At 47.0% G+C, this 20,132-nt stretch overlaps 3 protein-coding genes and 1 pseudogene across 3 annotated transcripts; 2 read left to right on the forward strand and 2 right to left on the reverse strand.

Moving 5' to 3' along the window:
- Positions 1 to 9,428: 9,428 nt before the first annotated feature.
- Positions 9,429 to 10,300, forward strand: LOC147989875 (uncharacterized). Its single transcript, XM_087517190.1, has 3 exons — positions 9,429 to 9,704; positions 9,790 to 9,936; positions 10,028 to 10,300. Exons 1-3 carry the CDS (start codon positions 9,429 to 9,431, stop codon positions 10,298 to 10,300), a joined length of 696 nt encoding a protein of 231 aa, XP_087373316.1.
- Positions 10,301 to 11,218: 918 nt separating this feature from the next.
- On the forward strand, positions 11,219 to 12,103 carry LOC147989876 (uncharacterized). Its single transcript, XM_087517233.1, has 5 exons — positions 11,219 to 11,356; positions 11,432 to 11,569; positions 11,662 to 11,774; positions 11,851 to 11,926; positions 11,990 to 12,103. The coding sequence occupies exons 1-5, from the start codon at positions 11,219 to 11,221 to the stop codon at positions 12,101 to 12,103; spliced, it is 579 nt and encodes a 192-aa protein (XP_087373359.1).
- Positions 12,104 to 13,564: 1,461 nt separating this feature from the next.
- Positions 13,565 to 14,211, reverse strand: LOC147989877 (uncharacterized). Its single transcript, XM_087536432.1, has 2 exons — positions 13,655 to 14,211; positions 13,565 to 13,577 (listed from the first exon to the last, which is right to left on the reverse strand). The coding sequence occupies exons 1-2, from the start codon at positions 14,209 to 14,211 to the stop codon at positions 13,565 to 13,567; spliced, it is 570 nt and encodes a 189-aa protein (XP_087392558.1).
- Positions 14,212 to 14,447: 236 nt separating this feature from the next.
- Positions 14,448 to 16,414, reverse strand: LOC147989878 (protein FAR1-RELATED SEQUENCE 5-like; annotated as a pseudogene).
- Between the last annotated feature and the right edge of the window lie 3,718 nt (positions 16,415 to 20,132).

The raw sequence follows: 20,132 nt of genomic DNA on the forward strand, positions 1-20,132 counted from the left end.
TGACGGCTACAGCTATGCCGGCGACCAGAAGGGGAAAGGGCCGGCCCGGAAGTGCCAAAATTGATTTTAATTTCTAGTTTTAGATGTAGTATAAAGTTGTCCGTCGTTTATGTGAATGTTGGTGGATCTTTTGGTGAACTATTGCGCTATTTCTATGTCCGGTCAGCTGATCTACGTAGTTTGATCGGCGTTGCATGGTATAATATGGATATATGAGTTCAGATATAAGAGACATGGATAGATGACGCGATTTGTGGAGTGCCCGGTCAGTGTCCCGGACGCGTCCAGGCGTGTCCGCGGGCATTTGAGAGCCCGGATTTGCCAAGTCCGGTTATAGATGCTCTTACAAACTTGTGTAGTAGAACCACATTATCTTACTAGTTACTATCATGTGTTCATGCAATCAGAATTAGTAAGCCAGGCAGTGCTTATTCATGCATTATTAGTTCATGAAAGAAGCAGTTACCTATCAATTCAGTTATACCACCACCGAGAAGCAAGATGCAGAAACAGTTCTCGCAGAAATGAAGTCAGGGAAGATGTAAACACGCCCATTTCCGCACGATAAAGTTGAAGTAGTTGAGCTTGTTTGTAGGTGAATCGAATGCCGTTATTGATTTTCGGCTGCAGCTGGAGACGGATGCTGTTGCTAATTAAGCTAAATTTTGCCAATGCAGAACAGTAGCAACAAAGAAGGTTAGAGTAGCAGATAGACACGAGACGGATCACAGGTACTGTGGAGCAAGGTCACTACGAAGCACTGGAGATTCTCCGCGCATACTCCAGCACAGCTCCGGCCTCCTCTACCTTCCCAAGTGCACTTCAAACTTCAACCAAATTAATGCAGACGAAGAAATTGTATTAAGAAATGGTTTTTTTGGACGAAAAATAGCAAGGTAAGAGCGTCTACAACAGGACAGCTCAAAACCTCCCTAGATGTTGATCGGAAATTGAGCAACTCGAAAGGTGACTCGCATGGCGACTCATGGTGGTTGGCCTAGTACTTGCCGGACATCAAGGCGGCCGGAGTACTCGTTTACCGGGGAGGGGTGGTAGCGCACCGGGGTCATGTGCTACTTCTCATCGACGAGGACATGCACGTGGTGGATTGTCGCGCACGATGCCATGGTGAGGAGTTGTTTTCGTGCAATGGGGTTCACTTCCCCTGTCACGTAGTGAAATTGGAGGGAGCGACTAGCCCCACGGCACAACGCACCTCGAGCGCCACGCATGGCAGGCGGGGGGAGAGGGTATTAAAGCCTTTGGGGGGAGATGGTCAGAGTACGTAGGTCACATTCAAGTTTCTCCTTCCTGCCGCATCTAGTGCTCAGTGCATCGATAGCAGAGGAAACCCTCATCGACGGTGATGGAGATAATGGAGGCGAAGTTGAGATAGTTTGCTGGGCGGGACATGCACAAGCGCACACGCCTGCTCGAGATTGGGCCGTGGTTCAACATCAAGGAGGGAGTGAATTACAAAAAACCACCATATTTCAAATTCAAATCTGGATTTGCCACCACATTCCTTGGGCGCCTCAAAAATCTATCACTTTCCTTGCTAATTTTCCCAATAAACACTAATGGCTGATTCAGGACAATTTAATCTGATTTCTGACAAAAAGGGCCCTTCTGTAAGCACTGACATGGCGTAAAATGGTCAACACCATTTGTTGACAATCACTTTAGACATGGGGCCCAGAAGTCATCAGCTAAACTTACAAAAAAAAGGTCGTCCCTGAAAATTCGCAAGCACCCTAGAAACAAAATTAGATTGCAATTGGAACCCTAGGAAGGTAGTTGGGCCCGTGAGCATGTCACCGACAGAGGGGAGATAGGCAACGGTGGAGGTGCTCAGAAAGCTAACTCCGGCGACCATGTCAGCAGCCTCGGGCGAGGAGGGCGACAGCAGGATAGGCTTCTCTCCGGTCGGCGCACCAGGCCAGACTCCCTGGTCATGACGGCCCGGGGCCAGGAGCACAGCAGCCGCATCATGCGAGCTAGCTCCTCAGCGGGAACCCCAGCCTTGATCTGGAAATGCATCACGGCCGCACGGTGGAAAGCTCGGGGTACATCCCCGCCACACGCAAGCTCAAGACCTCCTGGCCATGTCCGCTCCAACAGCACTGGATTCGCACGTGACAAGCCAAAGAATGGAGGCGACGATCTCATGGGCATGAGCTGGACTCGCGTGCGCCAAGCTCATGGGCGTTGGGACTGTCTCACCACACAGTAGAGAGGCGGGGCTCGTCGGGGTAGAGAGAGGGGACGCATCGCGGGATCCAGTATTGAGCTACGCGGGATGGGAAGCAGGACGGTGGATCTCGCTGGTGCTGAGAGGGACAAGAGGTGGCGAATGCGCGGAGCAAGGCCGATGAGGTGGCTGGGCGGCAACGACCATCGTGTAGAGGACACAGCTGCGGCTCCAGGTAAGTGGAGATCATAGGGAGAAAGGGGATCCAGAGGAATGGGCCATCTATCTAATTTCGAGAAATCTAACCACCAGTCGGCTGGTGGTTTGCAACAGGCACGTACGATCTCGCGACCGCTCGATCCGCTCATCCCGCGCAACAGCCGCTCGATACAATATATTTTCCAGTCTCCCGCGCAACAATCGCTCGATCTGTTTTTTTTCAGTCTCACACGTGAAAAAGAAAAAAAAAGGGCGCTAGCAAGAATGGAACCTAGAACCTATTGGTTGAGGCCATAGCACGCTACCAACTAAGCTAACTCTCTCTTCTTGTTTCCTATGCAGATTACATTTTTTTATACCTTATTAAATGAGTGGAAAGGAAAAACAACTCGATCCGTTTCTCTCAGCCGACAAAACCGGAAACTTGTGTGTAAATAGCATGGTATTTGACGCATGCGGACCTAGTAAATTATGATGCAAAGACCGTGATAACTTATGGGTAAATAGCATGATTATGCATCGTAGATCTGATAATTTACATACAAATACCATTGGTAATTTTGACCCGAAAAAATGTTAAATAATCTAGTCCGGTAACTTGTATGTAAATAACATGATAATATAGACACAACAAAGTTGATAACTCACGTACAAACACTCTGGTAACCATTTGACCCGAGAAAAAATATTGAAAAACAACCCCTGATAAATTCTGTGTAAATAGGATGATAGTATACACACAACAGAGCTGATAACTCACATAAGAACACCGTGGTAACTCCTTTAACCCTAGGATAAAAGTTGCTGGAAATCATACGCCGGTAATTTCTGTGCAAATAACATGATAATATACACACAACATAGCTGATAACTTTGACTTTGAAAATTTTCTATTTGGAAAACATTACTCCGATAATTGTTGTGTAAATGACATGATAATTTATGCACTGCAACCCTGATAATTTAGATACAAATATGACGGTAATATTTCAACGCGAGGGATGCTTGAAACATACCTTGATAATTACTATGTAAATAGTATGATAATTTATGTACCGCTGTCATGATAACTTATGTACAAACACCACGATAATGTTGACCTAGAAAAAAGTTTTTAAAAACATCTCTTGATAACTTTTGTGTAAATATCATGATTTTTACAGACTGCAAAGTATAATAATTTTGTACAACATCCAGCCGTATCTTTGACCCAAGAAAAAATATTTAAAATATTCCCCGATAACTTATGTATAAAAAGCATGATAAGTTACGTACCAAATGGTTGATAACTTTTGTACCCTCACAAAAAAAACTTTTGTACCCTGGCATGCTTTTTACAACGAAGTTATCATGATATGTCAACAATTTTTACTACGTTAAAATTACCATGATGTTGTAAATATTAACAGAGTAGCCGGGCCATCTATATAGGATAAAAATATAAAAGGAAAGAAAGAAAAAATATTCGTTTCCAGGTCACGCTAAGTAGCAGTATAAATACTATCTAACCTTAATCTAATCACTGGCTCAATCTAGACCGGGTGGTTGTGAACTACTGTGGACTACCAATAGGTGGTGGGTTTGATTCTCACTTCTGCCAATTCTTTTTATTGTGCTAGAAGAAAAAAGAAGATGCGGTGGATCGATTCCCACATCGAGAGTGGAATTGTCCGGATCTGTCGCTAACGACCAGTCGACTGGTCGTTAGCACAGTCCATCTAATTTAACTCTCAACACTATTTTCTTTGACTTTTAGTACTACGTCAACGCTTACAAATGGATCCAATTGGTAAGAATCATCATTAATCGCCTCGAATCTGTTTATTGAGCAAGTTAGTAAGGAAAGTGGTAGATTTTTTTGGCGCCCAAGAAATGTGGTGGCAAATCCAGATTTGAACTTGAAATGTGATGGGTTTTGGCGGCGGAGGCCCAGGCAGTGCTGGATTCACTGACGCTGGAAGAGGAGAAGGAACTGTTCGGGAGGAGGGAGGAGTGCCAGTCATTGCAGATCCTGCTGTTGGTGATGGATTGGGCGGATTCGGCAAATCCGGTGAGGGCTACCAAGTGGGCGGCCTTCATCTCCGTACATAATTTGTAGGTGTTCTCATCGGAAGGTTATACGTGACGAATTTTCAATCCACGGCATGATATGTGATGGAATTTCAGCTGAAGATGGTTGTCACCTGCTGGTCAGAGAAATTATTGATAACACACAATGCATTGCAGACAGAAGCAAAACCCGTTATTGTGCATATATGTACGTCTACATGATCAAAGCTGGGTGAGTGACCAGTGACAGAGGAGCTACTCTGCTTTCAACATGCATATATTGTTGGAGCTGGGCCCCTCTCAACAAAAAGGTGTTCCTCTGGCTTGCATCCCTTGACCAATGCTGGACGGCAGAGCGCCGCACATGCCACGGCCTCACCCACGACCCCACCTGCATCCTTTGTTCCCAGGAGACGGAGTGCATAGATCACCTATTTTCCAGTTGCGTGTTCTTCCCTATCACATGGCACGAGATTCTCTCATGGTGCCGGCTCACCACCCCTCCTATGGACGGCACGGCGACCTTCTTCGCCTGGTGGTCTCTAGCGGCCGAAACCTCCCCGGGCTGCCTACGCAAAGGACTCAACTCCATCGTCACGTTGACTGCTTGGGCCATCTGGAAGCATCGCAACGCGGCCATCTTCGACGACATCCGACCCTCCACCAAAGATCTGGTCCTAACCATCAAGGAAGATGCTCGCCTGTGGGCCAAGGCAGGCGCCAAGGGTTTAGCTACCATCATACCTGTAGCCTGATCTTCTATATCGAGGTTGAGCATCCTCCTTCCGCTGCTCATTGCTGCACCCTCCCAGACGCCTCATAGTGTACATCTACGAGGATGCCACCTGTATGAAAACCTTTTTTTCCTCCTATCAATGAAATAATACGCTGCTAAGCATATTCAGCAACAAAAGAAAATATTCTTTGAGCACTGCTTTCTGAGTACACTTCTTCTTCGGTACAACCCCCTGGAAACATCAACGGTCCAGATCGTCCTATACCCCTTCGTCTGAAAACTTAAAAAAGGGTAGGATGGTCATTGCCCCTGCCCCTCCCCCAGTCCCGCCCCCGCGACGTACCCGCGCGGCCCGTCGACGTACATACGTGTACGCTTTTTTTTTACTATGGCGACGTACGTTATTTTTACCGCGTCGGTGGTCAAGCGCGTCGGTGGTCAAACCGCGCGTCGCCTGGTGAAAGCGCGTCGTGGCGCGTGAACTGCGGCCCGCCGCCCCGTCCCGTCCGTCCCCTCGTCTGCCGCCCCGCCGCCCCGTCCCCTCGTCTGCCGCGCCACCGCCCTCGACTGCCGTCGAATTGATAGCCCAACCACCCGTCCGCCCGCTGCCCCGCCGTCTCCCTATAAATCTCACCCCCGTCCGCCCGTCGCCGCAAATACCGCTCCTCCCCGCCCGTCGCCGCAAACACCGCTCCTCTCCCGTCTCCACCTCCCAAAAGGCCGCCGGCGACATGTCGTTCCACGGCGGCAGCAGCTCCGGCACCGGCGGCGACGACGGACCCAGCGCGTGGCCGTCGAGCCTGAGCACGCCGGGGACGGAGAAGCTTTACCGGTTCGGGCTCCTCGTGCCGCCAGGTTGCCGTCTTCCGCACGACTGGAAACTCGACAAGGACGGCTACCCGAGGCGCGGGCCCGGCGCCACCGCGGAGGAGAAGCGGACCGGCGGCCGCAACAACATCGCCGGCCGTCATGCGTTCTGGGACGGCACAGACTACGCCGCCGTCATCGGCGCGTACCGGCTGTCGGAGTCCGGCGTCACGCCTGACCTCATCGGCGACCGTCGCCGCCTTCTTGTCCCGCGCCCCCGTCCAGCAGCGCGCGGCCGTCGGGCTCCTCCACCACCTGCGCCGGCGCCCGCCGATCCCCCCGCCCCGCCGAAGGTGGAACTGCCGCCGGAGCAGTTGGTTCTTCGGGAGGACGGCGATCCCGACGATACGCCGGGTTACCTCGTCGCCCTGCGCGCGTCGGCGGCTGCAGCGGCGGCTGCAGAGGCGGCGGCGGCTGCAAGGGAGGCCGCCGAGCAGGCGGCAGCGATCCAGGCGGCGGCGGCGATTCCGCCAGTGGTCCCGCAGGCGGAGGCGGAGGCGTCGGAGTCGTCGGACGACGACGTCATCGACTGGGAGCGCTTAGCCCAGGTCAGCGACGACGATGACGACGACGGCGGGGGTGACGGCGGTGACGGCGCGGAGCTCATCGATCTGTTGGCTAGCGACGAGGAGGAGGAGTAGTTTTTTTTTTAAATGTTCTAAGTATGAACTATGTATCGTTTAGGTTCGAATAAACTCATTTGGTTTGGGTATTGTTGAATGGACTATGTAAAATATCTCTATGTTCAATCTAGTTTGTTCGAGTCTTGTTTAAATTTGTCTTCAAAGTTTGTTCAAAAAATTAGCTAAATATTGAACGCTTATTTTGAGAAAAATTGAAAATTTTCCAACCCATGCATAAAAATGTTCACAATATATTTAAAAAATTTGCATCGAATATACATAGCACAGAATAAGGTATGCAATTATCGAAAAATTGTAGAATAAAAAAATCATGAAAACACACAAAATAAAAAATAAAAAGTGTATCTAAATGTTTATAAAGTGTTTTAGAAATGTTCAGATTTTGTTTAAATATGTCCATATAGTAAAGCCGGTGGATGAAAAAATTGAAATTTTGAAATAAAAAATACAACAAATAAAAAACAAAAAAAATTAAAAAGGTGAGATATTTTAATTCATTAACATTTTCTGAAATATTATTAAATTCATTATCATTTATGAATCAGAGAATATTTTTAAATTCATTAACATATATGAATACAAGAATTTGTTATATTTTTTCTTTTATATATGAATAACAAAATTAAAATATATGAATACAAGAATTTATTTTTTATTTTTTTAACATATATGAATAAAATACAAGAATTAAAAAGGTGAGATATAACAAATAAAATACAAGAATTCATTAACATATATGGATACAAGAATTTGTTAACATATATGAATTTGTTATATATGAATACAAGAATTTGTTAAATTAAAAAGATTCATAAATATTTTAAATTCTTTAAATTTATGAACCAGAGAATATTTATAATTCATTAATATTTATGAATCCGAGAATTTTTGAATTCATTAACATTATCTGAAATATTTTTAAATTCATTAACATTTATGAATTTTCTGGAATATTTTTAAATATTTGTAAACCCAACTTTTTAAATATTTTCCGGAAAATCGTAGAAAATCCATACGGATTCGAAACGGGACAATTTTTTACGTGCGTGCCCTGCTAGGGCACAGTAGCACGTGGAAAAAAATTGGGCACGTTTGGCAGATGCGAAGCGGAGACGTGCGACCGAGGGTCCCCTCCGGCCATACCGAAACCACCCCCTTCCACAGCAAGTACCTGAGCGGTTTGACGGATTGCACCCAACTTTTGCCAGCGCGTGTGGGGCCCCACCCGGGCACCCCACGGTCAAAATGAACGAAATCCGACAACGAACGCACATTGCGTCACGTCCGGGCAGTATTTTCTGGGTTTTCAGCCCGGAAAATCGTAGAAAATCCATACGGACTCGAAACGGGACAAATTTTTGCGTGCGTGCCCTGCTAGGGCACAGTAGCACGTGGAAAAAAATTGGGCATGTTTGGCGGATGCGAAGCGGAGACGTGCGACCGAGGGTCCCCTCCGGCCATACCGAAACACCCTTCCACAGCAAGTACCTGAGCGGTTTGACGGATTGCACCCAACTTTTGCCAGCGCGTGTGGGGCCCCACCCGGGCACCCCACGGCCAAAATGAACAAAATCCGATAACGAACGCACGTTGCGTCACGTCCGGGCAGTATTTTCTGGGTTTTCGGCCCGGAAAATCGTAGAAAATCCATACGGACTCGAAACGGGACAAATTTTTGCGTGCGTGCCCTGCTAGGGCACAGTAGCACGTGGAAAAAAATTGGACCCGTTTGGCTAAGTTAAAGAAAGAGCCTATTTGATTAAGTTAATAATATTGGGCACGTTTGGCTAAGTTAAAAAAATTGTTTAAGGTAAAAAAAATTGATACAGTTAAAAAAATGTGCCTATTTTATTTAGTTAAAAAAAATGAGGCCCTGCACAAAAAAAAACGCCGGCCATCTCGCTAACCGACGCGCATGCGTGCATGGGGCCGTCCCACTAACAACGACGCCGCAATCAGCGCTCGGGCGACGTCGTTAGCCGACGTGCATGCAAATTTTCCTTCTACGTCAGCCCGTCTCGCCGCCGCCGCGATCTGCACGTGCTGCCAGCGTACGACGCCCGTCGCCCCACACTCCAAAACGGCGCCGGTGCGGCCACGCCGGCCTGCCCTGACCTGACCCGTCGCCCTCTATACGCTGCCGGTGCCTCTCCCACCGTTGCCCCACCGTACAAACGTCGTCGGTGCGCCCGCGCCGGCTTGCGTCCCCTGACCCGTCGCCCTCTATACGCCGCCGGTGCCTCTCCCACCGTCGCCGTCATGTAAGTTTTTTTTCCAGTTTTTTATACGATAAGGCTCATAGCAGTATGATGTTATGTGACAGAAATCTATTTGATGCAGTATGAATATCGACGGTGTGATTCCATGTTCTGTTCAAAAGTGGGTTAGCCTAGTTAACAAACTGTCACCCAGTCAGAAATTCAGGTTTTATGAAACAGATATGCAGGGCATGTTTAGAATACCATTGATAAAGATGCGTGATTTTTTGCTTCACTTTTTACTCCAAGGTTACAATCTGAGTAGCAAAAAATTCATGGTTGAAGAGAGTTCTGGAAGTACTGCTGGATGTAAAGGTCTTATTTCACTAAGGCCTGATGATGTGTACTCCATATTTGGTTGGAAAAACAATGGAGTGGATGTTTTTGGGTTTCTTAGTACTGAAGGAGAAAAAGCAACCAAAAAAATACCTGTTAGTTTTGTTAGCAAGAAAAATGGTAAGATCATGATTGATGATCTCATAGAAAAGATTGTGAAGAATAAGAGCACTGATGATGACTTTATTCGGATGAAATTTCTAGTTCTCTTAGGAACTATAATTGCTCCAGTGTCTCATGAATACGTTCCGAAAAAATACTATGCCTTAGTGCAAAATATTAAGTTGATAAAGAAGTTCAACTGGAATGCATTCACTTCACGATTCTGTTTATCGGAGATTGGTAAGCTTCTGCAGGACGGCCATGTTAGGCAGTGGCCCCAGGGGAACCTCGCCCTTTTGCAAGTACGTTGTATTTATTAATTTCAACACTTTTGTTATAAAATGTCACGGAAGAACATGTAATTTAATTAGTTTATGTGTTTTGCAGTACCTATACTGGGAGAAGGTGCAACCAATCACCGGTCCAAAATATGATCCGTTGGCATTGTTGAGCCCGCTGATGAGGAACTGGACGGAAGATATGGCTGTGAGAAGAGACAAATACGACTATGAATATGGTCGTGGTGTTGGGATGGTAATCCTAGTAATCATTTTTTTTTACATTTATGAAATAAAGTAAAGTGTGCATATGCTTTGTATGTATAATTCTCTTGTTGCACTTGTAGATTGATGACAACATTACAGAGGAGTATAGGCTGAAAAAATTTGCGGAAGAAGAAGCTCAAAAAACCAAGAAAGCTAGTAGCAAAAAATCTAACGTTACTGGAACGAGGAAAGAGGGCAGTACCTCGGAGGCTTCGAGCCAGAAGCCTACTATGGACCGGATTTTGAGTGAGATGAATGAGCTTCGGAAGGAAATGCTTCGTTTGCCAGAGTTATGCGCACAGGTAACACTTGAGCACGTCACTTTAATGTCCATCACTGAATTGAAGAACTAAGATGAAATGTTTTCTTGCAGAGGATGATTGAGAAACTGAACAAAACCGGCGTCTCCTACAAACCCAGTAACCTGGAAGAGGACGAAGAGAATCTGTACGGAGGCAGTGATGAGTCTTCAAACGATGGTGGACGTCCGAAAAAAGAGTTTGTATATCAAAAATATGATTCAGACCGGTTCCGCACACCTTCCAAAATGAATTTGCAAAAGGATGATGACGGTGTTGATGTAACTTCTCGTGGAAACACACCTTTTTACTGCACATCTGAGTACTGGGATAGTTTCAAGGGTGATATGGATGATCCTATCCAAGTACCAGAAGTATCAGATGAAAAAGCTGCCACATCTTTAGAGACGGACGAAATCGCATCGCATGCGTCGCTTGGTTCTCAAGGAGTACAAGAGGAAGTGGAGGAGGTTACTAGAAGGCGCAAGAGCAAAGGATCACAACATGTCAAGTCTCCTTATGTGGTCCCTAAACCGAACAAACGTGCAAAACGTTCTGTCAAAGGAAGTAAGTTTTTTGTGTTTCTAATTGTTATTGCGTAATAATTATTGATGTATTTGCGTTTATAATTATTTGAGTTGTGCGTTACAGAATTGTTCCAAAATGGTGGTGTTAACAAATCTGGTGATGAGTATGATGTGGTGAAAGCGTCCATCAAGTACGTGCGCGCGCATGAGCATTCACAAAAACATGCCAAAACAGAAATTTTCAATGATGGCATGGAAGAAGGTCTCACTGTGCGGAGAGCTTGTCAGATTATTAACCATGAGTGGCTAAGTGGCGACGTAAGTTAATTTCATATATTGTTTTACAATTGATTCGAAAATACCATTGTTAAATCTAACACAATATTTATAGGTAATTAATGCATACTCATCATTTTTGGTCGACAAAGTTAATGATGATCGTTTCATGTTGACAACTTGGAGGATACATTGGTTGCTTCACATTAGATCCGGAAAGAAGACCGCCGGTAACGATTATGTAGCAGAGTCGCATAGTAATGGACCCGTGAACAGATGTGAGGATGAGTATTTCAAAAAATCAAAGGTAAGTTTGATTGTTAACACGGTACATACATACGATAGTATGTGATGATTGTGTTTTATGGTCCTTGTGATGCAGACTTACATTCCTCTAAACAAGCAAAATAATCACTGGATTACTGTCGTCATGCATAGCGGGAAGAGAGAGTTTCAGGTTTTTGACTCGTTGATGACCGAAAAACTTGACAGTGTTACTAGAGAACTCGTTGAGGACCTGGTAGGTTTAACTTTCAAATGTGCATTTGATAACATTCGTTTTCTTTAGTACACTGAATGACATTCTTTCCACCATGTTTATTATATCTTTAGAGAAAACAACTAGCAGAAGATATCCAAGAAGCAAATGCAACCGGAATTGTGAATTATCCGGATGTTTCCAATTGGCCTATTAAAACGTATGACATGCCAAAACAACATGATGGGTGAGTTCTTACTCTGACAGAATGCCGGTCTTGTATGTACAGTAGATATTTAATCTTCGTAAATTGTATGCACTAGGAATTCGTGTGGAATATTTCTCTTTCGATGCTTTCAATATTGGGATGGTGACAAATGGACAGGCTTATTTTCACAGGTACGCAAGTCATGTTTGGACTACGATGTACAATGAACGCTGTGCTGACACCATTTTTTTCAGAGCTCAATTGATGATTCGAGAGAGTTAATGATTGCGCAACTTATCTTTTCGGAAAGAAACAAGCTTGATGAAGTGAAAAACAAAGTTATTCGGATATCAAAGAAGAAGAAATAGATGCGGCACGGAGGAGTTTTGCATGTGATTGGGTGGTACTGGAGGACTATATTTTCCAAACGCTTTGCGCACTTGCTTATAAATTTTATGTAATAGACTCTGCTTCCGAATAGTTATATGTGATAGACTCGGCACTTTTCCAAATGTATTTTATGTCCACATGATATTTTGTTTCATAAATATTATATAATCAGTCTTTTTTTGTTTACATGATTTTTTTGTTGCCAAATAGTTATATGTAATCATGTAATCGTGTCGTCGTTAAGTTTTTGTACACTAAACTATGGCAGCACACTGCGTGTTACTTTGTTAGCAAAAACTTGGTTTACAGCACACTGGGTGTTAGTTTAGTTTAGAAAAGCGTAAAAAATATTTTACATAAAAAAATTGCCTGCCCGTCCACAGCGTGTCTTAGTAAGCCCGTCGTTATCAAGCCCACCGGGCGATTACGACAGGCGTTTCGGAGCACGCCGTGGAAACCAGGCCCAACAGGGCAGCATCGACGGGGTAGTAATCAGAGTAGTTCAATGTGCCGACGGGAGTTGAGTATATAAGCTGGTCGTCGTCCCCTTCGGCCGGCGAGGTGGGACTAAACTTGCGTCGGCCGCGGGGCGACGTGGACACAGCCACATGCGACGTGGGCCGGCCCAAAAAGGCACTGGACGGCGCAGTCTTCTCGACGGCTCGACGCGCCGTGGGCCGGCCCAGTTACCCCCGCTGAGAAGCCGCGCCAGGGAAACTAACTAGTTTAGTCCCACCTCGCCGGCCGAAGGCGACGACGACCAGTTTATATACTCAGCTCCCGTCGGCACATTGAACTCCTCTGATTACTACCCCGTCAATATGTCGCGTCGATGTTGCCCTGTTGGGCCTGATTTCCACGATGTGCTCCGAAACGCCTGTTGTAGTCGCCCGTTGGGCTTGATAACGACGGGCTTACTAAGACACGCTGTGGAGACGGGCGGGCATTTTTTTCATTTTTTTTTCAACAACAGTTCGCAGAGTATTTCTCTTATTTTAATATATTTGACAGCCGACGGGACTGTAGTAAATACATGCAGAATTCATAATATAAACAATGAATAGTGAATATTTATATCAACAACAATGATGTCTCAACATAACAATTGTCACCACAGTAATTTTATTGTAGTGGACAGAAAATAACAAGTCTCAAATGACAACGGTCTTCTGTAGGCAATAATCTTATTTCACACATATAAAATACTCAACACGAACATAAATTTAACAAATGTTTTTCATATAAATGGAAGAGGTAAAACACTTGCATTGTCTTCACTTGATTCTTCAAGCCCAGCTACTGCATAGAATAAATAAAAAATTATAAGAACCAATGTACGGTAGATGAATCAACGAAACTAACATAAACAAAGCAAAAAGACGTACAGTTACGTACAAATGGAAGTAGTAAAACAGATGCACCGTCCTCACCTTCTGTCTTCAAGCCCAGTTGCTGCATACAAAAAAATATGAGAATCAATGCACCGTTAATGAAACAACAAAACTGACATAAGCAAATAATAGACATACTCTTCATTTTTGCTGCATGTGCTCCTGTTATGACCTGAGCCGCTGCATATGCTACATTTTCGTCCAGATTTCTCGTCAAATGCTTTAGGCCTCTCATTTTTTGTCACATCTGGGCCACCCTTACCGTGACCTCTACTGTTCTGCTTAGGTGCGCCCTTGGTGGAAACCTTTACTGGATCATGAACCAGAATATGATCTCGGTTAGGCTCAAATGGATTATTGTTCACGAAGCTTCGCTGAATATCATCTTCATTTCCCTGAATGTCCTTATTCACTATAATATCATCCAGAGCTGCCATCAACTTGTCGAATAAGAAAGGATTACTGCATGCGACATGACATGCTTCTGAAGATTTGATGGTCAACTCACTATATCTAGCTTTGTCCTCACCACTCGACCAACCCCACGCAAACAAATCGCTGGTGCGCTTCACGGGCAGTCCAACTCGTGCTTTTTTTGAGAATCTTCGCAGGACACAACACTTGGGTATCACAGGTAAGTTCAGTGCATTCAAAACATGAATAATATGCTTGCAAGGAAGCCCTTTGCGAGTCATACTTCGACAACTGCACTTTATAGTTTCTGCCGAGTTACCTGGCGTATAGTCCACATTAAATCTGTGATCCCTGTTATTCTTCCACGCAACCACAAATCTCTGACTATCGGTCCCTCTCAGTCTATCAATTACCTCAAGCTCCTGTACCTTCTTCATATCTTGTTGCAACATATAAAAGTTTGCCTGCGTGAATGCTTTCGCAGCATACGACTCAATGGCCTGACACTCAGTCACTGTTACTGAAAGAGTCTGTGAGGCGTGTAGTCATCATAAGCTTCATTCTCACGGAGGCGAACAATACAATTCTCGTAGTGTACAATCATGTCAACGATCGTCATACCATAGTCAAGATGAAGGTGCAGGCTGGAGTTCAGACTCTCACTCCTCTGATTACTGCGCATACCAAGGAAAAACCCACCAGACAAATATGATGCAGCCCAAAGCGTCCTCTTCCTGTACATCCTATGGAGCCATGTTTTCGTTTTCTCCGTCTGCCATTTGCGCACAAACGCGGCCCATCTCTCCTCAAAAACCTTATGTGTAGTGGCATAGTACAATAATGCCCTAAACTCATTCAATGACTTGTGGTTGAGGTGTTTCTGCATATTCTTTTCAATATGCCATGAACATAGACGATGCCACACGTCAGAAAGCACCTTCCTAATAGCCCTTATCATCGTTGCATCTCCATCTGTAGTTACAGATTTGGGCCTCTTCTGACAGTTAGCTTTCAAGAACGTGTTAAGCAACCAAACATATGTAGCCTCAGTCTCGTCTGAAACAATGGCGCAGGAGAATACCGTAGTGCAACGGTGGTTGTTCAGACCCACAAAAGGGATGAACGGCATTCCATAACTGTTCATCTTGTATGTGCTATCGAACACAACAATATCACCATAGTCTAGATAATCCCGGCGTGACTGCGAATCACACCAGAAGAGGTTTTGGAGCCTGCCTTCAGCATCAACCGTGTGCTCAAAGAAGAAGTCTGGATCTCTGTCCTTTCTGGTCAACATGATTCCTACGGCAGTATCAGCATCACCTTGTGCAAGCAATTTCATCTTCTCCCTATAGCACATGTTATACAGCTTTGTCCTCTGAAATGGTGACTTTGCATACGACCCATACCTGCTAACGATGTTGTCAAAAATGATATGTTTTCTTATCCCAGCTCCAGCCATAGCTAAGATCTCAGCTCTCTCAAATGCTTTGATCTGATTATGAGATCGGAGGAAAGGGACTTCGTCCGGTCGTGCAAGAGTGTGGCTGTGATCATCGGAGAAACTGCTGACATACCAAAGATTGAGCTTTTTATCAAGCTTAACTGTCAAATGGGCTTCGCATAAGAATCGACTCTCCGGTCTAAGCCTGCGGGTCCGGCCTTCCATGGTACAGAACTTGGCCTGTCGTTTTCCTGCGGCGGAACAGAGATACCTCCTCAAGCGCGGAGTCCTTGCGCGATCCTTTGAAAATTTTATCGAGTCCTTCCTGATGTTGAACCCACGTTCTCTCGCGTGCTTGTTGTAGAACGTGTACACCTCATCTAATGACCTGAATGTCTTTACCATCACTGCCCAATGCCTATCAAGTGACTCTTGCTGATATTCATCATAGCACATGTCAAGGTCAAACTGATCATCATCGCTGTGCTCATCATTCCCGCTAGGACCATCAACACCTCCCTGCAAAATATGACATATAACCTTGCATGTCAATCTGTTCTTGTATTGTTACTAACCATAAATAATGTAAAGAACTTACTTGGCTACCGCTCACACTAGAGATGCATCGACCTCGCTCTCGGCATTGTCATCATCTATATTATTACGCTCATTGTCACCATTAGCATTTATCTGTGCACATGTAAAGTAACATAAGTGGTCATACAATTTTAATGTCAATCATTCCTCTACAATTTTTTCAACATACCTGGCTCACACTATCTGCATAAAATTGTTCATCTATATCATATTCCTCATCGTCAGCATTGCCATGTAGCTGTACAAATTTAAAAGGACATGTTAGTGTCAAATAACTAGTTTGTATTCAATATGTTTTGGTCAACATTGAAGGCACTTACATTACCACTGTACGATTCATCCTGACTCATATAGTTGTCTCCGAGAGGTTGGTTCGCATTCAATGACGAGGATCCATTATCGCTACCGGAATCATCACTGGCATATCCGGTTACTTGCTCCATCTATGCACATACAAATAAGGTGTGAGATCAATGTCAACATTCCACAAAACATCATCGCGAATACAGTAAATTCGTCAACAGTGACATGACTATGTGGCATGCATACAAATTTGAACATACAAAATCATTATGAGGTCATTAAGAGGTCACTACTCTCCTCTCTTATTTACCTAAGTAGGGAATCATTTTGCATAAAAAAAGCACAAAAATGCAATGGAGAAATCAAAAAAAGAACAAAAAGAGCCATCCTAACCTACTGTGCGCGGTCGAGGGGTCCTCGCCTGGGTCGACGCCGATGCGTTGCTGCCACCCACGTCGTGGAGGGCGCGTACCAGGACAGAACGTTCACGGGAGCGTTGGGCGTTTCACCGGCGACACGGCGTGTGGGTGACTACGAACGCCGTCGGTGCTCGCGACTAGACGGGCACGTCGGGGTCGACGTCGTGACGGCGGTGGACCACGGCGGCGTTGATGCCGCTAGGGTTTCCTAGGCGGGGATGGGGTGTCGGTTTCACGGCGCGTGGGTGACTACGGACGCCGCCCGACGTCGTGACGGCGGTGGACCACGGCGGCGTTGATGCCGCTAGGGTTTCGTACGCGGAGATGGGGTGTCGGGGTGGGGCGTACTTTTTTTTCCTTTCCCGATCGCACTACCGAACCGCACGCGTACGACGCGGGAGTACGGGGCGCGACGTACACGGGCGGCCGGCCCTACGACGGACGGCGGGTAATTTAGTACCCTTATACGTTTATTGGGGGGGGGGGGGGTTGTACCGAAGTCCTTCTCTTCTGAGTACAACATCTGTATGAAATTGAAAGAAATCAAATATACATCACTAATCACAAGGGGATACGCCAAAAGAAAAAAAACAGTTTGGTTCCGGTCTGGCGCGTGGCCTCATTTCCCTGTCCCCTACTCGTCGGATTCCGACGGTAGCTCACAGACTCGATCCGAGTCGGGAACGAACGCACATACCGAGGTAACTCGTGGACTCATCATCGATAGATATATACATAGTGTATTTCTTGATTTCTTTCCACGCCCACCAGCAGGAGCATTGCTTTCGTTTCTGGCGTTCGTCATATCGTCTCCATCAAACAATCTCGATCTCTCTCGCGCGTGGCGGCTGATCCTCCACGAAAACCAATGGCAGCACAAGCTCTTCTCCCGCCACTGCTCCCGACGCCACCCAGGAGCAAGATGCTGCCGATCCTCCCGACGCCGCCCAGGAGCGAGATGCTGCCGCTGTTGCCGACGCCGCAGGGTCTCGTCCTCACCATGCTGGTGTCCGCCATGGCAGGCCGCGCCGACTTCGTCCACAGGTGGGACTGGAACAAGAAGGGCAAGAAGCCATGCAGCTCCATCTGCTCCTCCTCCTCCTCGTCGTCGGAGGGCAGCGGGAGCACCGGTCGTGCCGACTCCGTCGAGAAGTGGGACTGGAACAAGAAGTGCAAAAGGCCATGCAGCTCCATCTGCTCCTCGTCGTCGGCATCGTCATCAGAGGGCACCGGGAGCACCGGTCGTGCCGACTCCGTCGACAGGTGGGACTTGGACAAGAAATACAAGAAGAAGCCTCACACCACCTTGTCATCGTCATCGTCATCGTCATACAGCGCCGGCAACCCCGGACGCGCCGACTCCGTCGAACGCTGGGACAGCAAAAAGAAACTCACGACCTCATGCAGCGCGTCCCTGCCCACAGATCCCAGCCGCCATGACGACGGCAACAACAAGCGCCTGCCTAGCCCTAGCCGCGCGTCCTCGGCGGAGCGCTGGGACTTGCACAAGAAGCCTCGCCCGGATCAGACGGAGAAGCTGCCTCGGACTAGGAAGACGCCGGCGCTAGCCACGACGCCGCAGAAGGCCATGTTCGCCGGGCCCAACTTTCACGCCTCGCCGGATCCGAGCATGCTCCCCATGCCGCCCTTCTTTCTGCTGGCACGTTCGCGTGCGCTCTGTATAAGTCATTAAGTCCATTACAGCGATCTACAGCATCTCCAACAGGCGCCCAATGCAGCGCCTGCAAAAAACAGCTTTAGCGCACGCTCATCGTCTGGTTTGACGCGGCGCGCTGCGCCCGCTCCAGCAGCCGCGCTAAAATGCAGCGCGCGCCCCGCTCCAGCAGCGCGCAAAAAATCCAGCGCGCACATAATATTTTTTTTTAATTTTCGAACGCATAGATAAAATAAAAACTAGATAAATTGCATAAATAAAAAACGATACAAAGGTATTTTATATCGGTGCAACTAGATAGATAGTTCGGAACTACTCTAAGTTGCTATCATCATCACCATTATCATCCTCGGCGGTGTCGTCCGAGGTGTCTAGCCAGCTGTCCAGTCACCGATCATCGTTCGGCGCGAAGAACGACTGCCACCTGCTGCAACGATGTCCGACTGCGCATTCGCCAACGCCTTCTGCTGACGCCTTTCCAACCGCGTCTCGCGGCGCCTTCGCGTGTCCTCCTCGCGACGCCTTGCCCAGTAGGCCTGCTCGTAGGCGACCTCCTCCGGGTGGCGCTGGCGCCACTCCGCCATGACCCGCTCGTCCTCCTGGGCGACGAGGAGGCGGCGTTGCCGCTCGGTGTGCTCCACACGGTCTTCCGCCGTGTTCAGATGAGGCAGAGGGGCGAGGTTGAGCGCTTGCTGGAGCGTGTACACATCTTGAAAGTTCATCTGGCCGCGCGGCCGGCCTAGGCGCCACGACGCGTCGTACGCGCGGGCGGCCACGCGCGCCGTCCCGTACGTGTCGAGGCCGAGCCGGAGTTCGCCGGAGCGTATCTCCACGGTGTAGCAGCCGTTGGGGCGCAGGCGGACGCCGCGGTAGCCGGACGCTCGTCGGCGGCGCGGCGGCATGGCGGCGCGTCGGTGGCGGGGCGCTGGAGCGGCGCGTGGCAGAGAGGGAGAGGAAGAAGGGAAGAGAAAGTGTGGAGAAGCGTGTGGCGAAGTGGCGTGCAGCTTTATAGGCGCGCGCGAAGCGGCGCGCCAAATCTTGCGCGCGCGCACAAACGGTTCCGGCGCGCGCTTGTTTCCAGCGACCGCTGGAGCGCGGCAAACCGCCCCGCGCGCGCTAAAAACTGGGTTTACCGCGCGCGCGTCGTTTGGGGCGTCTGTTGGAGATGCTCTTAGTTCCTTTCCTTTGTGATGATGAGTAGTGCTGTAGTAGGATGTGGAATTCAATCCCATAACTTCTTGTAATCCCTTTTGTTTCATTCATCTCGTGGTGAAATATATAGGAAGGATGTTTTAATTTTCATGAATTTGCTCATGGTCATTTTTCTGCAGCTTAATTTCATCAACTTTTAATGTGATGTAGCGTTCAACTTGAAGTGCACAGCTAGCTCAGTACAGTTTGCATGGATAGCAGAAGAGTAGGTTTCGCTTGAAGGCTAATAGTCTCCTCTACTGCTTCCTTTTCCTACTCCAAAGGCTCGAAACATTAGATCCATTATATTTTGTCCATAAACTTTACTGCGTTACAAACTTCTGCAGTAGAACCACGTTAGTATCTTACTATCATGTGTTCATGCAATCAGAATTAGTAAGCAAGGCAGTGCTTATTCATGCATTATTAGTTCATTACACATGCAGGTATACCCATTAATTCAGTTAGAGCATCTCCAACAGCCGCGCGATATAAACGCCGCGCTGGAAAAATATAGTTTTTTGTGCTTTGGGCGCTCCATCAAAGACGCAAAAAACGCGCGCGCGGCATAAG

This window comes from Triticum urartu, chromosome 1A, assembly GCF_056163025.1.
Source record: "Triticum urartu cultivar PI428250 chromosome 1A, HENAU_Tu73, whole genome shotgun sequence".
NCBI lineage: Eukaryota > Viridiplantae > Streptophyta > Magnoliopsida > Poales > Poaceae > Triticum > Triticum urartu.

Excerpts from the sequence above, each read along its gene's own strand:
- LOC147989875 (XM_087517190.1), top strand. The coding sequence starts at position 9,429 with ATGATTGATGATCTCATAGAAAAGATTGTGAAGAATAAGAGCACTGAT. Across the intron at positions 9,705-9,789 it reads GGAACCTCGCCCTTTTGCAA|TACCTATACTGGGAGAAGGT; the intron begins GTACGTTGTATT and ends TGTGTTTTGCAG. Across the intron at positions 9,937-10,027 it reads ATGGTCGTGGTGTTGGGATG|ATTGATGACAACATTACAGA; the intron begins GTAATCCTAGTA and ends TTGCACTTGTAG.
- LOC147989876 (XM_087517233.1), top strand. The coding sequence starts at position 11,219 with ATGTTGACAACTTGGAGGATACATTGGTTGCTTCACATTAGATCCGGA. Across the intron at positions 11,570-11,661 it reads GAGAACTCGTTGAGGACCTG|AGAAAACAACTAGCAGAAGA; the intron begins GTAGGTTTAACT and ends TTATATCTTTAG. Across the intron at positions 11,927-11,989 it reads GGACAGGCTTATTTTCACAG|AGCTCAATTGATGATTCGAG; the intron begins GTACGCAAGTCA and ends CATTTTTTTCAG.
- LOC147989877 (XM_087536432.1), bottom strand. The coding sequence starts at position 14,211 with ATGACTCGCAAAGGGCTTCCTTGCAAGCATATTATTCATGTTTTGAAT.